Source organism: Zingiber officinale, chromosome 1B (genome assembly GCF_018446385.1).
Source record: "Zingiber officinale cultivar Zhangliang chromosome 1B, Zo_v1.1, whole genome shotgun sequence".
NCBI classification, from domain to species: domain Eukaryota; kingdom Viridiplantae; phylum Streptophyta; class Magnoliopsida; order Zingiberales; family Zingiberaceae; genus Zingiber; species Zingiber officinale.
In genome coordinates, this window is record NC_055986.1 from 44075270 (window position 1) to 44098505 (window position 23236).

The 23236-nt window shown below is 40.5% G+C and overlaps 1 protein-coding gene across 1 annotated transcript; it reads right to left on the minus strand.

Moving 5' to 3' along the window:
• Positions 1 to 510: 510 nt before the first annotated feature.
• Positions 511 to 2109, minus strand: LOC122038143. The gene has a single exon (XM_042597762.1). It carries the CDS (start codon positions 2107 to 2109, stop codon positions 511 to 513), a length of 1599 nt encoding a protein of 532 aa, XP_042453696.1.
• Positions 2110 to 23236: the final 21127 nt, after the last annotated feature.

The following is a 23236-nucleotide window of genomic DNA, read 5'->3' on the forward strand; positions in this document are numbered from 1 at the left end:
TGCTTGTCCCGGAGAGACATTCCCCTCCATATCCAAAATATAAAAATCTGCTGGAAAAATTAAATCTTTTACCTTCACCAAGACATCTTCTATCACCCCAACAGGATGAACTAAACTACGGTTGGCCAGCTGAATAACTATTCCAGTTGTCTGTAAAGGTCCAATGCAAAGTGCTTCAAAAATGGACTTTGGCATAACATTAACTGAGGCTCCTAGATCCAACATTGCATCTCCAAAGTCACTATCTCCAATAACACAAGGTATCGTAAAGATTCCTGGATCCTTGCATTTCTGTGGCATCGTCTGAATTAGTGCTGAAACATTCTTACCCATGCTGACTAGCTCGCTGCCCTTTAGTTTTCTCTTATGAACACACAGGTCTTTCAAAAACTTTGCATACTTCGGAATGTGCTTAATGACTTTTAGTAATGGAATATTCACTTCTACTTTGCTGAAGGTATCCACTAACTCTCGTAGTTCCTCTGCTTTCTGATCATCCTTTTTCCCAATTTATACAGATCTCTGCGGAAAAGGTAAGTGCCCAGATTGTTCAGTTTCCTGCTCCAAACTTACTGAATTCGTAACTGGTGCTAATGGTATGAGCTCTGCTTCCCTAGTGGATTTCCCACTTCGAAGTGTAATAGCACTGACATTTCCTTTTGGGTTTGGCACTATTTGTGATGGTAATTGGCCCGATCCCTGTGACTGCAGTTGAGTGATACTTGTCGCCATCTGCCCAATTTGTCTCTCTAAGTTCTGCTGATTACTTGTCATTAACTGCATCTGTTGTATAAGCTCTTCCAGCTTTTGTGTGGTAAGTTCTGGTTTGGGCAATTGAAGTTGTGATGGACGGTAAGGGAGTTGAGGAAGTGATGGACACACTGCTGGCCTCTGGGATGAAGAAGATAGTTGCTGATATGGCTGCTGCTGATATGGATGCTGATATGGTTGCTGCTGATATGGATTCCCATATTTCAAATTAGGGTGATCTCTCCATCCGGGATTATATGTAGTAGAAAAAGGATCGTATGGCTGTTTATTCCCAGATGGCTGTTGGTAAAATTGAGATCGGGGCTGAAAGTTATTTGCTACTGCCACGTGGTCGGAAACAAAAGAAATTCCCTCTTGCTGCAACAAAGGGCAAATGTCAGTAGTGTGAGATGAACAAAAACAAAGTCCACAAATCATTACTGTTGGCACTGCCTGGGTTGTGGGCTGCTGTGAATGGCTAAGTGCCAACTGCCTGAATGCTGAAGTCATCTCCTGTAACAAGCTATTCTTAATATCTTGAGCATCTAACTTAGTTAACTGGGCTCCATTTACTCCCTTAGTAGATTCTTGTCGATTCCCAAACTGTTGGGCATTGGCTGCCATAGTAGAAATGATCTCTCTTGCCTCTGCAGGTGTTTTATTCACCAACGCTCCCCCACTTGCTGCATCGATCATACATCTATCCATGGGCAGGAGTCCCTCATAGAAATACTGTATGAGCAAATGATCACTGATTTGATGATGGAGACAGCTAGAACATAACTTTTCAAAACGTTCCCAATACTCATACAATGTCTCCCCAGAAAGTTGCTGGACACTACAGATTGCTCGCCTAATAGCTCCTGCTCGTGAAGCAGGAAAGAATTTTTCCAAAAATGATCTTTTCATATCCACCCAAAATGTAATCGTACCGGGAGTTCTAGAGTACAACCAATCCTTCGCTGCTCCTGCTAACGAAAATGGAAAAGCTCTCAGATAAATATCTTCCTCCCCAATACCGTGGGGTTTCATGGTAGAGCAGACTGCATGAAATTCCTGAAGGTGCCTAGAAGGGTCTTCACCAGATAATCCATTAAATTTAGGAAGGAGATGAATGAGCCCTGAACGTAGTTCAAAATCCACCTCCAACTCTGGATATTGAATGCACAATGAGTTATAAGAGACATCTGGTGCAGCCAACTCCCTAAGTGTTTGTTTGTTCTCCATGTTAAATTCGGTCACTGGGAAGCTACTTGTTGAAGTTGTTTTTGCTCTCTTCTGATTTCTCAACAAAATATGAAATGTCCTATCAATTTCTGAATCAAAATCTAATAGTTCACTGGTAGATGATCTGGTCATACATTTAGCTGCTGTTTCACCAAGTCAATAAATTCAACAACCAAAAAATTGCACAGAATATATTGCAAATCTAAAAATTAACCAACACCGTAATTTCCCTGGCAACGGCGCCAAAAATTGATACTAAACTGTAAACCAATAATTAATGATCATGTCGTTGCAAGGTTCACACTCCAATACCAACTTAAATTCCGTCCCTACTGTAATTTTAATAGTATAGGTATAGCAAAAGACACGGATCGTTTCCCAGAGAAATTGCGATGGAAGCTAACTCTAAGATGAATTATTCAGGTTGGTTGAAATTTTTACCTTACAAATTGAAATGCTCCTATACTTGGAAGACACGTAAGTCCACAACTAATTAACAACTAGCAGACTACTTAAAGAAATGAATCTATTACTGATTTAAAGAAATAAAATCTGTCAACGAACATTTCCAACACACAAACAGCTAAGTTCAAACGAAACTAATCAAGCCAAACTTAATGCAAACAAAACAATACCATAAATCTGATATAGGAGAAACTGATGAAGTAGCACTAGATGCAAACAAGAAAATAATAAAACAGAAATGACCAATTCCACCAGAATATGCCCGGAGATGAAGAAAACATTGTAGCAAGAGTCCGTTGGGGTCTCAATTGAAACTCTGAAGGCGGATGATAAGAGTGAGGTGTGTCAGAATCCTGAATCTAGAAACCCAGTTGCAATCCGAGCTCAGCCAGATCTGGTTAAACTCGAATATATGACGTCGGACGCAGAACTCCTCCTCGAATCCGTAGGAGGAGGTGAATGATGGTGGAGTGAAGGACGCTTGCCGGTATGCCTTGATGAGGTGGTTCTTCCTTGAATCCGAGGAAGACGGTGGTGTGGAGGAGATGAAAGCGGCTGCTAGGGCTTCTGGTGTCGAAAAAGGTGCTCTATTAGTTGTTGTTGCAAGGTTTAATACCACCTTCCCAGCAACACATCTGACCACACACAAAACATGAGGCTTAAGCTGCATCCATCCATCCGTTGGTTACTTGTGTGACCAAACATCCCTCCACTTAATCCTTAGCTTCCTACATCATTCAATAACACCAAATTAGTACTAATACCATTAATTTAGCAGATATTTGCAACCAAGTAATAAACTGTTGGAACCCCAAGGTTGGTTTTGGTGTGATCAACAAGTTAAGTTAGGTTCTGTTGTTTTCTAACCTTGTGTCTAAGTGTGCAGGAGCTTAGGAGCACAGGTACTCGAGCGGAAGACGCAGCTAGCGAGAAGGACGGCACGCGGTGCGTCCGAGGGACGAGGCGCTGCGGAAGAGTACACCGGCGGACGAGAAGGAAGTGCGCGCGATGGTTCCAAGGTACGAAAGCCGAAGCGGAAGATTGCTCGGGGAGCAAGAGACGCAGCTAGCGCGAATGTCGGCACGGGGTGCGATCGAGGGACGAAGTCTACGGATGAGTACGCTGGTGGACGAGAAGGGACACGCGGCAATTCCGAGGGACGAGAAGCCGGAGGGAAGCACGCTCGAGAAGACCAGAAGATGGGTTCGGGTGAGCCCTATTCCGGATGTCAGAGATCACCCAATCAAGCGGATCCGGAGCAGAAGACCCGGACCGAGACGGGGACTTAACGGAGAAGTGGTCACGGACAAAAAGTCAATTGCAGTTGACTTTTTGCTCCGGGGCGCCTGGAACCAATCCCGGCTGTCCGGGCGCCGGAATGCTTCCGGCGCCGGACCGATTTTGACCAAGATCGCGATTTACGCGATCGAGCGTTGGGGATAAAGTTTATCCCCCGCGCCGGAACCCTTCCGGGCGCCCGACCAAACTATAAATATAGCCTTGGTCCGAGCTTTCATCGATTCGAAATTGTAAACAACACTTGTGTGCTTCCACTGTTTAGATTAGCTTTTTCTGTGCTTACACTGCTGTAAACGAGGCTTCTCCGCCTGAAGGAGCTCTTAGTGCGATCTTCATCCTTGGATTAACAACCTCCCCGGTTGTAACCAAGTCAAATTCGGTGCCTCGTTTTTATGCTTTATTTTCTGTTTAATCTATTTTTTATGTGTTAGCTTAATCGTACGAGAAAGGGTTGTGTTTGATTTTTCAGGGCTATTCAACCCCCCCCCCCTTCTACCCGGCCGCATCGGTCCTACAAGTGGTATCAGAGCCGAGGCGCTTCAGGAGGACTAACCGCCGAACGAAGCAACAAGATGGCCGGATCCAACATCCACGCACCAAAATTCGAAGGGGACTTCGCTAGCTGGAAAAATCGAATGGAGGTATTTCTTGAAACAGATTATGATTTATTACTAACAATGGAATTTGGCTATGAAGCACCAGAGGGCAAAGCGAGAAATCAATGGTCAAAGAAGGAGCAGGCTGACCACGTGGCAAACAAGAAAGCAGAATTCCATCTGCTAAGTGTACTTCCAACACAAGAAGTCAATCGAGTCGGTACCTACAACTCGGCAAAGGAGCTTTGGGAGAAATTCCTAGAGTTACACGAAGGAACATCCGAAGCCAAACTTGCAAGACGGGATTTACTTCGTAACCAGCTTACAAACCTCCGATTTGAAGAAGGTGAAACAATTGCACATCTACACTCGAGGATTCAGGAACTCATCACTAGACTTACGAATCTCGGAGAAGAGGTAAGTAACCGAGATTCGCTAAGGTATGCCCTAAATTCCTTTCCTAGAAACTCAAAATGGGCATCACTAGTAGATGCCTTTTACATTTCAAAAAATCTAGAAAAAATTTCATTAGACGAATTCTTTTCAACTTTTGAAGTGCATGAGTCAAGATGTGCAAGTCCGAAGGAGCCCAAGAATAATGTCGCCCTTAAAGCTTCGAGAGACGAACCTGAGTCAGAATCTTCTCTCGACGACGAGGAAATGGTAATGATGGTAAGACGATTTAAAAATATTTGTAAATCTAGGAAATCTAACCATCCGCAGGGAAGAAAGAAAAGAACCATCCGCTGCTACCATTGCGATGAAGAAGGGCACGTCAAGGACAATTGCCCTAAACTGAAGAACAAAGGGAAGGACAAGGGTAAGAAGCCTATCCAAAAGCGCAAAGCCCTAAAAGCGACATGGGACGATACGTCGTCGGAATCGGAAGTCGAGGAGTTCTCCGGGCTCGCGTTAATGGCGAGTCATCAAGACGACGACTGCGAGTCAAGCTCTTCCGAAATGAGCATCGAAAGCATCGATGAAGGGGGAGCCACGTCCGAAGAGAGCAGCAGTTCAGGGGGAGAAACCGACAACGAGATCGACAAGGTAAGTGAGGTACGATCTCTTCCTCCTGATAAAATGGTAACAAAAGATTGCTGCAAATTAGAAAATGAAAATAAAGATTTAAAAGCAATATTAGCTACATCTTGTCCGTTAGAAATGCTAGATAAATCAAATTTAGAAAATGAAAAATTAAAATTAGAAATTCAAAATTTAAAAATTCAAGTAGAAAACTTGAAAAACTCTGCCTGCTCATCTAAAACCAATTTTAGAAGGTTCAATAATTTGAATTGGTATTATAGATATCACCAGGGATAAATTAAAAATATCTCTAGAAAATATGTCCCTAAGAAATTTTTAGTTAATGCAGTAGGTTGGAACCTTTATTGGGTTCCTAAATCTTGCTTAGTGTAAATTTTAAAATCAAAGTTAGCGCTTTAAGTGAGAAAATTAAACAAAAATTTCTTTATGGGCTTTGGCTAGAAAGTGGTTGTTGCTCCAATAACCAAGAAGGCCTAGTGCCTCGCCACTGCCTGGAAGCCAAATATTGAAATAAATGTTTAATTAATAAAGCATTAATACTAGAATTATTTAATGCTTTAAAAAGTTATTCAAACATGTTTCAAAATTTTGACATAAATTTTTTTAATAATTAATTTTTTTTAAAATTCTATTTTCAAAAATAATTTTTACTTAGAGTTTTTTCTGCTTTTATTGATTCAAAAATATTTAATTAAGTTTTATTGATTGCAAAATTCTTTTTCTAACTTTGAATCTTTTGACTTAGAATTTTTTTAAGGTAGCTTTTCAAAATTTTCTAAGTCTTTAACCCTTAGATTTTTTGGAACCCCATTTTTTTTTGTGATCAAAGGGGGAGAAGGATAAGTATAAGTCTAGGGGGAGGTAGCCTAAAACTATTTTTTTTCTATCTTTGTGCACTAAATTGTAAATTTAGTTAGTTTATTTTTTTGTCTAGTTAACCCTAGCTTAACTTGGGTTGATCACACCAAAAAGGGGGAGATTGTTGGAACCCCAAGGTTGGTTTTGGTGTGATCAACAAGTTAAGTTAGGTTCTGTTGTTTTCTAACCTTGTGTCTAAGTGTGCAGGAGCTTAGGAGCACAGGTACTCGAGCGGAAGACGCAGCGCGGTGCGTCCGAGGGACGAGGCGCTGCGGAAGAGTACACCGGCGGACGAGAAGGAAGTGCGCGCGATGGTTCCGAGGTACGAAAGCCGGAGCGGAAGATTGCTCGGGGAGCAAGAGACGCAGCTAGCGCGAAGGTCGGCACGGGGTGCGATCGAGGGACGAAGTCTGCGGATGAGTACGCTGGTGGACGAGAAGGGACACGCGGCAATTCCGAGGGACGAGAAGCCGGAGGGAAGCACGCTCGAGAAGACCGGAAGATGGGTTCGGGTGAGCCCTATTCCGGATGTCAGAGATCACCCAATCAAGTGGATCCGGAGCAGAAGACCCGGACCGAGACGGGGACTTAACGGAGAAGTGGTCCCGGACAAAAAGTCAACCACAGTTGACTTTTTGCTCCGGGGCGCCCGGAACCAATCCGGGCGCCCGGAGCTGTCCGGGGCGCCCGGAATGCTTCCGGGCGCCCGGACCCTGATTTTGACCAAGATCGCGATTTACGCGATCTGAACGTTGGGGGATAAAGTTTTATCCCCCCCAGGGCGCCCGGAACCCTTCCAGGCGCCCCGACCAAGGCTATAAATATAGCCTTGGTCCAGAAGCTCTTAATCAGTTCAGAAATTGTAAACAACACTTGTGTGCTTCCACTGTTTAGATTAGCTTCTGTCTTTCTGTGCTTACACTGCTGTAAACGAGGCTTCTCCGCCTGAAGGAGCTCTTAGTGCGATCTTCATCCTTGGATTAACAACCTCCCCGGTTGTAACCAAGTCAAATTCGGTGCCTCGTTTTTATGCTTTATTTTCTGTTTAATCTATTTTTTATGTGTTAGCTTAATCGTACGAGAAAGGGTTGTGTTTGATTTTTCAGGGCTATTCAACCCCCCTTCTAGCCGGCCGCATCGGTCCAACAAGTGGTATCAGAGCCGAGGCGCTTCAGGAGGACTAACCGCCGAACGAAGCAACAAGATGGCCGGATCCAACATCCACGCACCAAAATTCGAAGGGGACTTCGCTAGCTGGAAAAATCGAATGGAGGTATTTCTTGAAACAGATTATGATTTATTACTAACAATGGAATTTGGCTATGAAGCACCAGAGGGCAAAGCAAGAAATCAATGGTCAAAGGAGCAGGCTGACCACGTGGCAAACGAGAAAGCAGAATTGCATCTGCTAAGTGTACTTCCAACACAAGAAGTCAATAGAGTCGGTACCTACAACTCGGCAAAGGAGCTTTGGGAGAAATTCCTTGAGTTACACGAAGGAACATCCGAAGCCAAACTTGCAAGACGGGATTTACTTCGTAACCAGCTTACAAACCTCCGATTTGAAGAAGGTGAAACAATTGCACATCTACACTCGAGGATTCAGGAACTCATCACTAGACTTACGAATCTCGGAGAAGAGGTAAGTAACGAGATTCGCTAAGGTATGCCCTAAATTCCTTTCCTAGAAACTCAAAATGGGCATCACTAGTAGATGCCTTTTACATTTCAAAAGATCTAGAAAAAATTTCATTAGACGAATTCTTTTCAACTTTTGAAGTGCATGAGTCAAGATGTGCAGGTCCGAAGAAGCCCAAGAATAATGTCGCTCTTAAAGCTTCGAGAGACGAACCTGAGTCAGAATCTTCTCTCGACGACGAGGAAATGGTAATGATGGTAAGACGATTTAAAAATATTTGTAAATCTAGGAAATCTAACCATCCGCAGGGAAGAAAGAAAAGAACCATCCGCTGCTACCATTGCGATGAAGAAGGGCACGTCAAGGACAATTGCCCTAAACTGAAGAACAAAGGGAAGGACAAGGGTAAGAAGCCTATCCAAAAGCGCAAAGCCCTAAAAGCGACATGGGACGATACGTCGTCGGAATCGGAAGTCGAGGAGTTCTCCGGGCTCGCGTTAATGGCGAGTCATCAAGACGACGACTGCGAGTCAAGCTCTTCCGAAATGAGCATCGAAAGCATCGATGAAGGGGGAGCCACGTCCGAAGAGAGCAGCAGTTCAGGGGGAGAAACCGACAACGAGATCGACAAGGTAAGTGAGGTACGATCTCTTCCTCCTGATAAAATGGTAACAAAAGATTGCTGCAAATTAGAAAATGAAAATAAAGATTTAAAAGCAATATTAGCTACATCTTGTCCGTTAGAAATGCTAGATAAATCAAATTTAGAAAATGAAAAATTAAAATTAGAAATTCAAAATTTAAAAATTCAAGAAGAAAACTTGAAAAACTCTGCCTGCTCATCTAAAACCAATTTTAGAAGGTTCAATAATTTGAATTGGTATTATAGATATCACCAGGGATAAATTTAAAATATCTCTAGAAAATATGTCCCTAAGAAATTTTTAGTTAATGCAGTAGGTTGGAACCTTTATTGGGTTCCTAAATCTTGCTTAGTGTAAATTTTAAAATCAAAGTTAGCGCTTTAAGTGAGAAAATTAAACAAAAATTTCTTTATGGGCTTTGGCTAGAAAGTGGTTGTTGCTCCAATAACCAAGATGGCCTACTGCCTGGAAGCCAAATATTGAAATAAATGTTTAATTAATAAAGCATTAATACTAGAATTATTTAATGCTTTAAAAAGTTATTCAAACATGTTTCAAAATTTTGACATAAATTTTTTTAATAATTAATTTTTTTTAAAATTCTATTTTCAAAAATAATTTTTACTTAGAGTTTTTTCTGCTTTTATTGATTCAAAAATATTTAATTAAGTTTTATTGATTGCAAAATTCTTTTTCTAACTTTGAATCTTTTGACTTAGAATTTTTTTAAGGTAGCTTTTCAAAATTTTCTAAGTCTTTAACCCTTAGATTTTTTGGAATCCCATTTTTTTTTGTGATCAAAGGGGGAGAAGGATAAGTATAAGTCTAGGGGGAGGTAGCCTAAAACTATTTTTTTTCTATCTTTGTGCACTAAATTGTAAATTTAGTTAGTTTATTTTTTTGTCTAGTTAACCCTAGCTTAACTTGGGTTGATCACACCAAAAAGGGGATTATTGGAACCCCAAGGTTGGTTTTGGTGTGATCAACAAGTTAAGTTAGGTTCTGTTGTTTTCTAACCTTGTGTCTAAGTGTGCAGGAGCTTAGGAGCACAGGTACTCGAGCGGAAGACGCAGCTAGCGAGAAGGACGGCACGCGGTGTGTCCGAGGGACGAGGCGCTGCGGAAGAGTACCGTGGACGAGAAGGAAGTGCGCGTGATGGTTCCGAGGTACCGGAGCGGAAGATTGCTCGGGAGCAAGAGATGCAGCTAGCGAAGGTCGGCACGGGTGCGATCGAGGGGCGAAGTCTGCGGATGAGTACGGTGGTGGGGCGCGCGACAATTCCGAGGGACGAGAAGCCGGGAGGAAGCACGCTCGAGAAGGCCGGAAGATGGGTTCGGGTGAGCCCTATTCCGGATGTCAGAGATCACCCAATCAAGTGGATCCGGAGCAGAAGACCCGGACCGAGACGGGGACTTAACGGAGAAGTGGTCCCGGACAAAAAGTCAACCACAGTTGACTTTTTGCTCCGAGGCGCCCGGAACCAATCCGGGCGCCCGGACCCTGATTTTGACCCAGATCGCGATTTACGCGATCTGAACGTTGGGGGATAAAGTTTTATCCCCCCCAGGGCGCCCGGAACCCTTCCAGGCGCCCCGACCAAGGCTATAAATATAGCCTTGGTCCAGAAGCTTTTCATCAGTTCAGAAATTGTAAACAACACTTGTGTGCTTCTACTGTTTAGATTAGCTTTTGTCTTTCTGTGCTTACACTGCTGTAAACGAGGCTTCTCCGCCTGAAGGAGCTCTTAGTGCGATCTTCATCCTTGGATTAACAACCTCCCCGGTTGTAACCAAGTCAAATTCGGTGCCTCGTTTTTATGCTTTATTTTCTGTTTAATCTATTTTTTATGTGTTAGCTTAATCGTACGAGAAAGGGTTGTGTTTGATTTTTCAGGGCTATTCAACCCCCCCCCCCTTCTAGCCGGCCGCATCGGTCCAACATAAACCAACCATATTTATGAAACCTGCCAAATACTTGCAAATATTCGCACGAACTAATTAAAACACCTAAAAGAATGATAAACATTTAATCATAAAATACGAGTTATCAGATGATGGGGCCGAAATCCTGAAGAAAACGCCGGGACGCGGAGCTGAGCGCGGAGGAATCGACGAAGAAGCTGGAACACTGTAGCTTCTCATTTAAACAGATCTCAGATTTGAACCGACGGTTGAGATTGATTTGGAGCTAAATCAACGGTGAAGAGTCATCCAAAATCCGATCCGAAGGTACTGATGTTGATCTAGGGTCTGGATCTACTCTCCTGTAGGTCGGATCGATCAGATCATCACTGAATGGCCCAGATCTCCGCTATTCTTGATGAACGGCCCAGATTAACCAAAGCTTAATCGCTTGGTTTAGCCCTAGATTTGTGCCCAAATGTAGTCTGATTTGATCGGGTCCATGACCCTTTTGATGCCTACAAAATAAGAATCAAATATTATCATCAAATACCATATTTAAAACCCAATTTGCAATTAATGTCCAAATTCAAATGCAATTATGAAATATGATGTAAATATGAGATTAAGCTATAAAAAGACCATTAAAAATGTGCATTATGAATCAAGATAATATTGCCAAAATTATGGTTATCAAATCCCCCACACTTAATCTTGGACGTCACGTTAAAGTCAAGAAAACTAAAAATCCTACTTAAATGACACCCCGTAAACAAATTCCTAAACATGATTAGAAAATAAAGAAGGTAACCCATCTAAGATTATCACATTTCAAAAATCTCAAGCATTCATGGACTCCAACTTTACTCTTAGTTAACAACATAATAACTTCCATCTATCATGAGTAAATTGAAATTGATTTCACACTAAAAATCTCACAAGATAAAATTTTTGTGGCCCTCATTCTATCTCACATGTAACCACAAAAATGGAGGGCGCTCATGCTACTTGCGCTTCTTGAACTACCATAAGCTTGCTTATCTTCTACTCTCTACCATGATCATGGATACAAATCATAATATGAAAGTTAATCATGGAAAAGAAAAGGTAAGAGTATGAATTAAGTTCATATCAAAGCATTAGTTACAAGAAAAGATAAGAAAAGTAAGAATTAGCAACAAAGAAAAGATAAGAAAGAAAGTATGAGTTTTAGTTCTAGTGGAAGACATGGATACATAAAAATGCTATCTAATGAATACTTGATCATTCTCCCTTCTTTAACTTCTTCCTTAACTTTCTTCAATTGCTTCACCACTGATCAAAAATTTCAATTTCTCATTCCTTTAATTTCATTGACTTCTTGTTCTCTAATTGTGCATTCAACCAATGAAACAATTAGATCATACCTTATCTCCCCCACACTTAAATCTTTGCTCGTCTCGAGCAATGAAACTCCATTCCTTGATAAAAAGAATTCAACTAAAACACAATTATAAAGCACCAAATTCTGCACATCACAGACTTAAAACTACAACTGTATCCCTGCACAACCCACAGTTTCCAGCTTAAACAATTATTGTATTCAAAATAAATTGCTTCTCCAAAAAAATCAGTCAGAAGATAAGTTCTCATTCAGATTTTTCAAACTGGTTCTTCACTGCACTTCAGCACTTTCAGCATTTCTGATTTTTCCAGCTTGTTTCATTATCAGAATTCAAATCCATAGCTCGACTTCAAATAAAACTCAAGCTATCCTCCACACTTAAACTTCATTCCATCTCAGATTGAATTGAAATGACATCAAATTCTATTCAGTTCAGATCATAACAGATTCAGCTACTCCAGGTTCAGAAATTCTGTATAGATTCTGAATTTCTTGTATTCTGTTTTTCTTTTACTAACAAAACATGTGATATCAGAGTACATTAATTTCATTGAACACTAAACAATGTTTCTGGTGCTATCAACTTCAGAATTTTAGCTGATTCTAATTTATATAACTCAAACCCATAATTCACAGTAGTAACAACAAGAAATTCAATTCATTGAGCTGAATTTCAGAGACAACTTCCAGTTTCAGTATTACTTTTGTCAGCCTAATATGAAAACTCTCCCTTTTTTTTCTTATTCTTTCCCTCAAGTGATTCTTATTGACAGAATTTCCAGTTTGCAGCCCTGTATCAGAATTACAAGACAATTTCATAATTCAGTTTCTGAAATATGCTTGCTTCCCGGAACTACACATAACAAATAACATTGAATTGATAAGCATCAGTTGAAGGAATTGCTGTCAATGGCACACACTAGCCTTCATTCCTGCTTCTACAATTAAAGAGTGTTTGCTTACTCTCATTGTCTCTGCATTTCCTCTCTGTTCTGAACATGTTTACAGAATTCAGCTTCTCTTCCTGTGCCATTTCATTACTATTCAGATATTGTCTCAGTACAGAATTTTGGTACACACTTTGTCACAATAAACTGCGATACTGAATTACCATATCAGCTTAAACATTAAGGATAAATCCTTCCTTAGATGTTTGTGTTGCAGCAAAACTTTAATGTCGCAGCAAGAACTGCAGCAAATCCTCAGCCTCTTAGGAGTTTATTTTCAGGAACTAGAATCTAAGATTGGCCTTCGAAAACTGCTATTTTAGATTCCAGTTTCAGAGATTGCCAGACCACTTAACAGCATTTAACATCCATTTTCAAACTTTATCTATGCTCTTCTATTTTAAACACAGCTTCACACTTTTGTTAACCTACATCAGCAACAGATTCAGTTCCTTGGAAATTCATTTTAGTGAGTAAACACTCTTCAACTTACAGCATTCTTCACTTCTTGTCCAAAAATCAAGTTCAATGATTAAAGAATGATTGCAAAACATCTTGTTATGTTGGTGCTACATATACTCTCATGACTAACAATTTAATTCCCTTAGAGAACAAGTCTTTTTGTTTTCATCAACCTTTAAAATATGAGCTCATATGAAAAATTTCAACAGTATCCCTAAATCCATCAGCACTCATAACAGAGTTTAGTACTTCTCTTTTATACCATTCCGGAACTTAACAGTCAGCTAACCAAATATCAGAATTCACCTACTTCTACACCTTCAGTTAAAGAAATCAAACTTCTGAACCAGCAGATTTGTGAAGAAACTCAATCTTAAACCATTCCAATCTTTTTCCTGCATCACATTACTCCAGAACCTCTTTCCCCCACACTTCAACTTAATCCACCTTGCCAAAATATCCATCATATAACACTTAATGTATCCATATCCAAAAGATTTACAAATGAAAAGACATCAATTGATATGATGATTATCAAGAAGAATTAGCAAGATTTTATGTGGAAGAAAGAAACAAATAGAATTACCTTCATAAACATGATTTAATCCATTAGATTATGGTTTTGAAAGAATCAAAGCAAGTTCTAGAGTGCAATAACACAAGTACATCACTCAATTAAGGCTCATCCTTACTAGGCATGAAAATGTATCAATCCAATTTATCAATCAAATTTCCATCATTAAGTAGAAACCTTGAGAAAATTAAAAATCCATTATTGACATTAAGTCTCAAAATAGATTATCAAATCTAGCTCACATTATCTACTTCTAACATGTTATAGAAAACTTGTCAAGGGGGTACCATTTCTTTATTCCAAATTCAAACTTTATTCTATAAGGAAATTGTAAACAGTAAAGAATTTATTCCCATATACTAAACTTATTATTTGTAAACAAAAAATTTATTAAGCAACTAAACACGCAATAAGAAACGAATTAAAAGCTAAGTTGTGAAAACAAAGAATTATTTGTGTGAAAGCAAAAACAAAAGCTAAATCGGAACGAACTCCCCTTTAATTTTGGTGAATTGCATCATTATTGTTCACCTTGCCCACTCTGCATCATTTCCTCCCTCGAAGGAATTTCTTAAGTTGGTTGCTATACACTTTGAAAGGTTGACTAGTAGACACCTCCTGCATCTCAATAACACCATTAGAAAAAATATTGCTAACACAAAAAGAGTTCAATGGGTTAATTAGTTCCTTTGGTTGTCTCACTGGCTCCACAACTTCCTCTGCAATGTCCTTTGAAATTTCCTGTGATTCAATATCTAGTTCTGATGAAGGTGCAATAATTGGTAGTGATTCTTGGGTGCTTGGCTCCATAGCACAAGTCCCTACACTCTCTTCATTTACATCCAATTTAGGTGATTCTTGGGGTAATGCTTCCATGCAATCCCCTACACTTATAGATCCATCCACTGAAGTTTGACCACAATTAGGTGTTATCTCAATTATTTCCCTGTTATCAATACAACCTCCTGAATGTTTAGATTCACAACCCAATTCATCAGAGTCTGAAATAATTTCATCATAATCCGCATCAATAAAATTCATAGTATCCAGCCATTCGGATTTATAAACACTGAAAATAGAATGGTTCTTCTTTTGTTGCATCGTATCAAAAATGCTAAATTGAACAACTACATCAGCAATCTCCATAGATAAAGTTCCAGCATGCACATCAATCTTAGTTTTGGCAGTCTTAAGGAACGGTCTTCCCAAAATAATTGGAGCTCTATTCATTAATACATCGCCTTCCATATCCAAAATGTAGAAATCAGCTGGAAATATAAGGTCACTCACTTTAACCAAAACATTCTCAATCACTCCAGTTGGATGAGCCTGACAACGGTTGGCTAACTGAATAACAACTCCCGTAGGCTGTAGAGGACCAATACCCAATGATAGAAAAACTGATTTCGGCATTACATTAATAGAAGCTCCTAAATCTAGCATAGCATCCTCAAATACATAATTTTCAATAGTACATGGCACGGTGAAAACTCCTGGATCATCACACTTCTGAGGAATAGGTCGAATAAGAGCAGAAACATTTTTTCCCATGCTAACTAATTCATTTCCCTTTAATTTCTTCTTATGCACACATACATCCTTGAGAAATTTTGCATATTTCGGAACTTGCTCTATCATGGTTAACAAGGGCACATTCACCTCCACTTTGCTAAACAAATTGACAAGTTCTTGAAATTCCCTAGCTTTCTCTTCCTCAACATGCTTCTTTTGCTGGATTCTTCTTTGAGGAAAAGGTAATGGAGCAGAAATCTCAGTACCTTGCTGTTGTGATTCTTTCTCTACATTTTGAGCTGAAATTGGAGCTGATTGCGAATCATTTTGTTTTGCTGAACCAAAATCTGTTGAAATTTGTTCTGCTGTATTTCTCCCACTGTTCTGTACTGGTTGAGTGGATTCTGAATTCAATTTTCTTGGTACAAGATCTGGTGACTGTGAGTCCGAAGCTGGTGCAACAAAATCTGATCCAATTGGAATATTCTTCATGGGTTCAGTTATAGTTCTTCCACTTCGAAGAGTCAACGAACTCACATTCTTTGGGTTTGGCATTGTTTGAGAAGGTAGTTTGCTTGAACCTTGAGCTTGCATTTGATTTAAGTTCGTTGCTAGTTGGCTAATCTGTCTTTCAAGATTTTGCAAAGCTGAATCTGTCCTTTGTTGATGTTGCTGCTGCTGTAAAAATAATTGCTGCTGTTGCAAAACTTGTTGCAACAAATCATCCATCTTCTGTTATGAATCGGAATTAGAAGAGTTATTAGAAATTCCTTGAGTCAAACTTAATCTCGAAGGTGCTGGAAGTGCATTCTGGATTACATTTTGCTCTTGCTGAACACCCTGATTCTGGAATTGCCATTGCTGATTTTGATTTGGAAACTGCTGAAAAGGCTGAAATTGTTGCTGGAATTGATTTGCAGGCTGGTAAGAGTGCTGGAAATGTTGATTCTACTGCTGGAATTGATTTGCAGGCTGGTAAGAATGCTGGAAATTCTGTTTCGAAGTTGGTTGCTGATAAAATGAGTTGCTATACTTAAAATTGGGGTGATCTCTCCAACCAGGATTATAAGTAGAAGAATGGGGGTCATATTTTTGAGGAAATTGAGCTCTAGAAAATGCCGCTACTGACTCATCTTGATGAAGATTTGGGCACAATTCTGAATTGTGGTCTTGGCTTGAACAAATGCCATAAACTCCCTTCGATTGATATGGAAACTGTATACTTGGCAAAATTGAAGCTTGATTAGCATTATTCAGTGCCAATTGCTTTACCAAAGATGTTAACTCCAATAATGAGCTTCTTATCTCCTTTTGTTCATTGGAAACCATTTGAACCTCTCCAACCCCTCTTGTTGTCAAAGCTCTACTTCCAAATTGTTGTGAATTTTCTGCCATGTTTGAAATAAGCTCCCTAGCTTGTTCTGGAGTCTTGTTCACTAAAGCTCCTCCAGCTGCTGCATCTATCATACTTCTGTGCATAGGTAGTAAACCCTCATAGAAGTATTGGACTAGTAGCTGCTCACTGATTTGGTGTTGAGGACAACTTGAACATAATTTCTTGAATCGCTCCCATAGTTGTATAATGTCTCTCCCACCACTTGCTGAATCCCACAGATACTTTTCCTGATAATTGCAGTCCTTGAAGCTGGAAAGAATTTCTCCAAGAAAGCCTTCTTCATATCAATCCAAGAAGTGATGTATCCTGGTGGCAAATAATACAACCAATCTTTTGCTACTCCAGTTAATGAAAATGGAAAAGCCCTCAGCTTGATATCTTCTTCTGAGATTCCTTGTGGCTTCATGGTTGAGCATACCACATGGAATTCATGCAAATTTCTATTTGGGTCTTCTCCAGATAATCCTTGATATTTTGGAAGCAAATGAATCAATCCAGATCTAAGTTCGAAGTCTCCTGCCAAGTCTGGATAAGTAATGCAAGAATACTTGTAGGCTTCATCAGGAGCTGCAAGTTCCTTCATTGTCCTGCTATGATCAGCCATGGGGGTATATGAAGATGGTAAAGAACTTCCTGAGTCCTCTGAAATGTTCTCTTGAATTCTCAAAGCTCTGAAGGTCCTTTCAATTTCTGGATCAAAATCAAGTAGTTTACCACACGAAGACCTGGTCATTCCACCAAAATCAATAGTTAGAACAAAAAATAGATAGACAATAAAATCAAGAAAGCGAAAACAAAGAAAAGATGAACTATACGCAATCTAAAAACAAGCAAACTCCACTAGTTTCCCCGGCAACGGCGCAAAAATTTAATGTTACACCATTTCCATGTCACATTGTACATCAAATTAATAAAGATCGGAACATTCCAAAACTAAAGGTAAAACATGTAGTATGAAGTCCCAAGTCGAATCTCACAAGGAAACTAATTGTAGGATGATTGATTTTAGATTAGAATTATTCTTCTTTTAAAGTTTTCTGCAGATTAGTTGGAATGATGACTTTCAATTCAAATCCTACGTTAAGAATTAAAATTGCAGCTAATTAATCTGATATTAAGCAATGATTAAATTCTAGATAAAGAAAACTAATGTACTCTGTGAATTAGAAACTAAAAGAATTCAACAGAATTTAAATTGCAGAAATAACTTGTGCAGAAATTTTAATACGAAACTAGATTTGCAGAAAGAACAACTATAACATAGAAATGCAGAACTCTAGCTGTACAAAAAAAAACAAGAAAGAAAGCATAATTGACTTGCACAAAAGATAACTAAGGTAACAAAACTAGCACTATATAGTTCTGAATTAAAGAAATAAGGATTTCAATGACAAAATCTAAAGGAAACAAAAACGCAGAAACTATAAACTACAAAACTAAATTCTAAACCATCTCCAATCAAAACTACTCCCCTAACAAGTCTTCCCTTGCTACAACACAAGCTAATTGAATGAAAACTTCAACTCAATTCAATCTCTTCCAGCACCAAGGAAAACTTTCCTGGAAAAGCCGGTGAAGATTGGAACTGCACAGCTCGAAATTTTGCAGATCTTGAATTCGATTTCTCTGGATCGATGCTCTCTGATAGAGAGCAAGCCACTATCACCGAAGAATTCCCCCGATGATGGCTGAAACAGAAGACATACGAACAGATCTGAGCTCCGGAGAGAAGTTCACCGGCGCGTGCAAAAGATCCGAGCCTAGAAGCAAAAGAATGGAAGTTCCAACGCCAATTAGACTCGTTGAGAAGTAGATCTGAAGGATGATGGGGCCAAAATCCTGAAGAAAACGCCGGGACGTGGAGCTGAGCGCGGAGGAATCGACGAAGAAGCTGGAACACTGTAGCTTCTCATTTAAACAGATCTCAGATTTGAACCGACGGCTGAGATTGATTTGGAGCTAAATCAACGGTGAAGAGTCATCCAAAATCCGATCCGAAGGTACTGATGTTGATCTAGGGTCTGGATCTACTCTCCTGTAGGTCGGATCGATCAGATCATCACTGAATGGCCCAGATCTCCCCTATTCTTGATGAACGGCCCAGATTAACCAGAGCTTAATCGCTTCGTTTAGCCCTAGATTTGAGCCCAAATGTAGTCTGATTTGATCGGGTCCATGACCCTTTTGATGCCTACAAAATAAGAATCAAATATTAGCATCAAATACCATATTTAAAACCCAATTTGCAATTAATGTCCAAATTCAAATGCAATTATGAAATATGATGTAAATATGAGATTAAGCTATAAAAAGACCATTAAAAATGTGCATTATGAATCAAGATAATATAGCCAAAATTATGGTTATCAGTTTGATATTGTGGTGTTAAGCTAAGCCGGCTCGCAGTTAGTTGTATTGTAATTTTGTGATCGTTATTTTGAGATTTCCGCTGTGTTTTGTTTCAGCCATGTGGGCTATTTATTAACTGTGTGGTTGTGTTTACTTTCAGCCTTGTGGGTTGCTTATAAACTGTGTGGTTGTGTTTATATCCAGTCGTGTGGGCTATTGTTGCTTGTGAGTAGCCATGTGGCAATGTATATATGCTTCATATTGTCACTTCTATAGGGGAGGTGCTGTCCAATTTTTGTCGGACAACCTTACTCTTGGGGTGTGACAATTTACTTCTTGCTTTCAATGTATTCTTATTGTGAGTTTGTACAAGGTTTCTCCACCTTCGGATTGTTTCTGAGAATGAGTGTTTTTCATAGTAGAATGTGTGCACTGTGTGGATTCTTGAATTAATTATCTCAAGGAGGTAGATACCAAGTAAATCCCAGTGTTAGAGATTCCTTCAAGGTTTTTGCTACAACAAATCATCAACGAAATGATTTGAGCCAATCATCCCCCCCTCTAGATCCCGAAGTTTCCTAACAAGTGGTATCAAAACAAGGTCACTCTAGATTAAACTAATCACTGAGAGAGAAACGAGCTAAAATAAGAAGAAGAGATTGAAGCTTGAAGTCCTAATTTCAACAAATTGAAGACTTATTTTCAAAGGAGCTCAAGTTGTAAAATGGAGTGCCAAGATGGATTTGGATATGATATACGAGCATCTCTACCATTCAAAATTGCAAGCTTCGGCCTTTGGAAATAAAGGGTTGATAATTTCTTCATGATGGAGATAGAGTAATGGTTTGATCTAATAGAGGAATTTTAAGCTCCAATGAATAGCATAGGGAAGGTAACAAAAATTTGAAAAATAATTTTCAGAGGGAAAAATCTCAAGGAAAAGTTCAAGAATAGACACATAAAATGATGGGCCAACAAAAATAAAAATGGTTGGCCATGAATTTATGTGTCTATCCCTGAGTTTTTCCTTGAGATTTTTTTCCTCGGCATATTATTACTCCAAAAATTTTGATTAATTTATTGCCTAACAATATTTTATGCAAAATAGGAGATTACAAGAGCGTAAACGAATTATGAAGCAATTTGGCCAAGCTCTATGAAGTTCTGCTCAATGGAATGTAACGAGAAAGGCAAAGAGGGAAACTCTTTGTTTCAAATATGAGAGGATTCGGAGGTTGAGAGATACTCAACATTCGAGAAATGAATTAAAGAAGGATCCACCTCAAGGATTGAGGGGGAGAGATCATTGATACTGGAACAAGATGAAGACTCTACTTCCGGGTCAAATGAAGAAGGATCATGTGCTACCCTTACAAGCAAAGGTATAAAAATTTTAATTTGTAAAAATAAAGATAATATCATTTACTTTGAGTGTATGAAAAAAGAACACTATAAGAGCAAGTTTTAGGATCAATAGGGGGGGGGGGTGAATAGTGCTCATAGGTTTTCACATTTTTTGTAAAACACAGAATACGTAGCGAAATAGAAAGAGTAAAAGAAAACAACCAGTCGACACACGTTGGTTTTACTTGGTTCAGAGTCTGTGACGACTCCTACTCTAATGCTCGCTGTTGTTGATCACTTTTATTGGAAAATTCACTATCAATTTTGTAACGACCCGACCCCTCAGCCCCTTGGGCGACCCAACTGGTGGACCATTTGACGGCCCCTTGGCGGTCCCTTGGGCGGCCCAACTGGCGGCCCAAACCGACGACCCTCGGCAGTGCCGTTACTCACTAGGTCTTCCCACCCCTGGCCAGTGGATTTTTGCCTTCCCCAGGATTCGAACTCTAGACCTCCAGGCTAAGTACTAGAGTTTATAAATCCTGGTAGCCAAGTGCTGTGTCGTTACTCACTTGGCTACCAGGATTCATAAACTCTAGTACTTAGCCTGGAGGTCTAGAGTTTGAAATCTGGGGAAGACAAAAATCCACTGGCCAGAGGTGAGAAGACCTAGTGAGTAACGACACGGCCAAGGGTCGTCGGTCGATGACATAAGGGGTCGCCAGTTTGAGCTGCCAGTTGGGTCGCCCAAGGGACTGCCAAGGGGCCGCCAAATGGGCTACCAGTTGGGTCGCCCAGTTGGGTAGCCCAAGGGGTCGAGAGGCCGGATCGTTACAAATTTCAAATAAGTACAAGTGCAAAATTATAATATTAAAATAGCTACAAAGCAAAGTATACTGACAACTAGAGATATGAAGATGCTTGTGCTAGGTCGTCAGAGCATTGTTATAGTTGTAGGGACCGTGATGTCAGCTAGAGGGGGGTGAATAGCGTTTCGTCGTGCTTGTCGGTTGCTTCATCTTGATAATGTGCAGTGGAAATAAGCACAAGACACACACAATGCTAACACTACGGGTTTACTTGGTATCCATCTCAAGAAGAGGTGACTAATCCAAGGATCCACATGACACACTCACTCCACTAATGAAAAACCTCCTCGGTCGTAGCCGGAGGTGGAGAAGCCTCGTACAGTACTCACATACAAACACAAACACGAACACAAGAAGAAGAAACAAAAATACAATGTAATACACCCTTCTTCTTGCTTACTTGTGCTTGTCGTCACCTCTTGAACCTTGGAGAAACTCCCCAAGTGCCTTCAAGAACTGGTGTGAGTAGATCGAAGAAAGCTCGTGAAGAATCGCTAAAAATCGTATAAAATAGATCGCAAAAATCTACGGAGAAAACGCTCCACCCAGGCTTTAAACAGTGCTCCCAATCGATACAATTCATCCCTAATCGATTGCCACGTCAGCACCGCTTCATCGCAGCCGTCCATCACCTGCATCCTGTGCAACGGTCACTTCCCAATCGATCGACCGATCAATTGGGACTGCCTGAATCGATCGCTCGATCGATTCAGCCCTTTCTGTGCTATCGCGTCTACGCGCGAGCTTCTGCTGCCAAATCGATTGACTGATCGATTGGGACTGCCTAAATCGATCGCCCGATCGATTCAGAGCCTTTCTGTGTTCTCGCGATCGCGCGAGAACTTCCCTTCCCAATCGATCGACTGGTCGATTGGCAGCTCCCAATCGATTGCGAAGGCTTCTGTGCTCGCTATTTCACCTCCCAATCGATCGATCGATCGATTGGGTCTTCCCACAATCGTAGCACACTCCAATCGATTGACTGATCGATTGGACCCTGGTTCAATCGATCGCCCGATCGATTGACCAGCCTGGACTTGACTCAAACTTAAGTCCAAAGCCTCCAACCCAAACCTGGTCAACCGTGACCTATTGGGTCTCCATGCATAACATTTGGCCACACTCGACCAACCTCGAACTAGCCTTCTAACCTCCTCCATCAGCCTTGCGTCCCTCGGATATCTCCCATCCTTTACCCCTTGCCTTCAGGAGCTTCCTTCGGCCTTATCCTAGTTGTCGGATTATACCACCACACTCGACTAACCTTGAGCTAGCCTTCTAGCCTCCTCCATCAGGCTTGCGTCTCTTGGATATCTCCCCATCCTTCACGCCTCACCTTCAAGGGCTTCCTTCGGCCTCATCCTAGTTATCGAGTTCTCCTTGCCAAGTCACACTAGGACTTACCTTGCCAAGACCACATGCTTGGACTTACAACGTTTGCCAAGATCACACTTGGACTTTCCGTTGCTTGGCTCCTCACTAGGACTTCCCAATTGCCTGGCTCCTCACCAGGACTTTCTCCTTTGCCAAGATCACACTTGGACTTTCCAATTTTCCTAACCTCTAGTTAGGACTTCCACCACTGCCTAAACTCCAGTTAGGACTTCCATACGCCTAACATCCAGTTAGGACTTCCAATTTGCCTAACCTCCGGTTAGGACTTCCATATGCCTAACCTCCAGTTAGGAATTCCATACTCCTAACCTCCAGTTAGGTTTTCCATATGTCTAACCTCCAGTTAGGACTTTCCCAGTCAAGTCTCCTGTCAACTTTGATCTACTTGACTTGTATTCTCATCAACCTGGTCAACCCTTTGACCATCTCCATAACCAGACGATTGCTCCAGCAATCTTCTTATATTGTCAAACATCAAAACTCAAATCCCGACTCAAGCTTGACTCAACTCAAGCTTAGTCAACTTGTTAAACTTGACCTAGGGAGATTGCCCCAACAATTTCCCCCTTTTTGATGTTTGA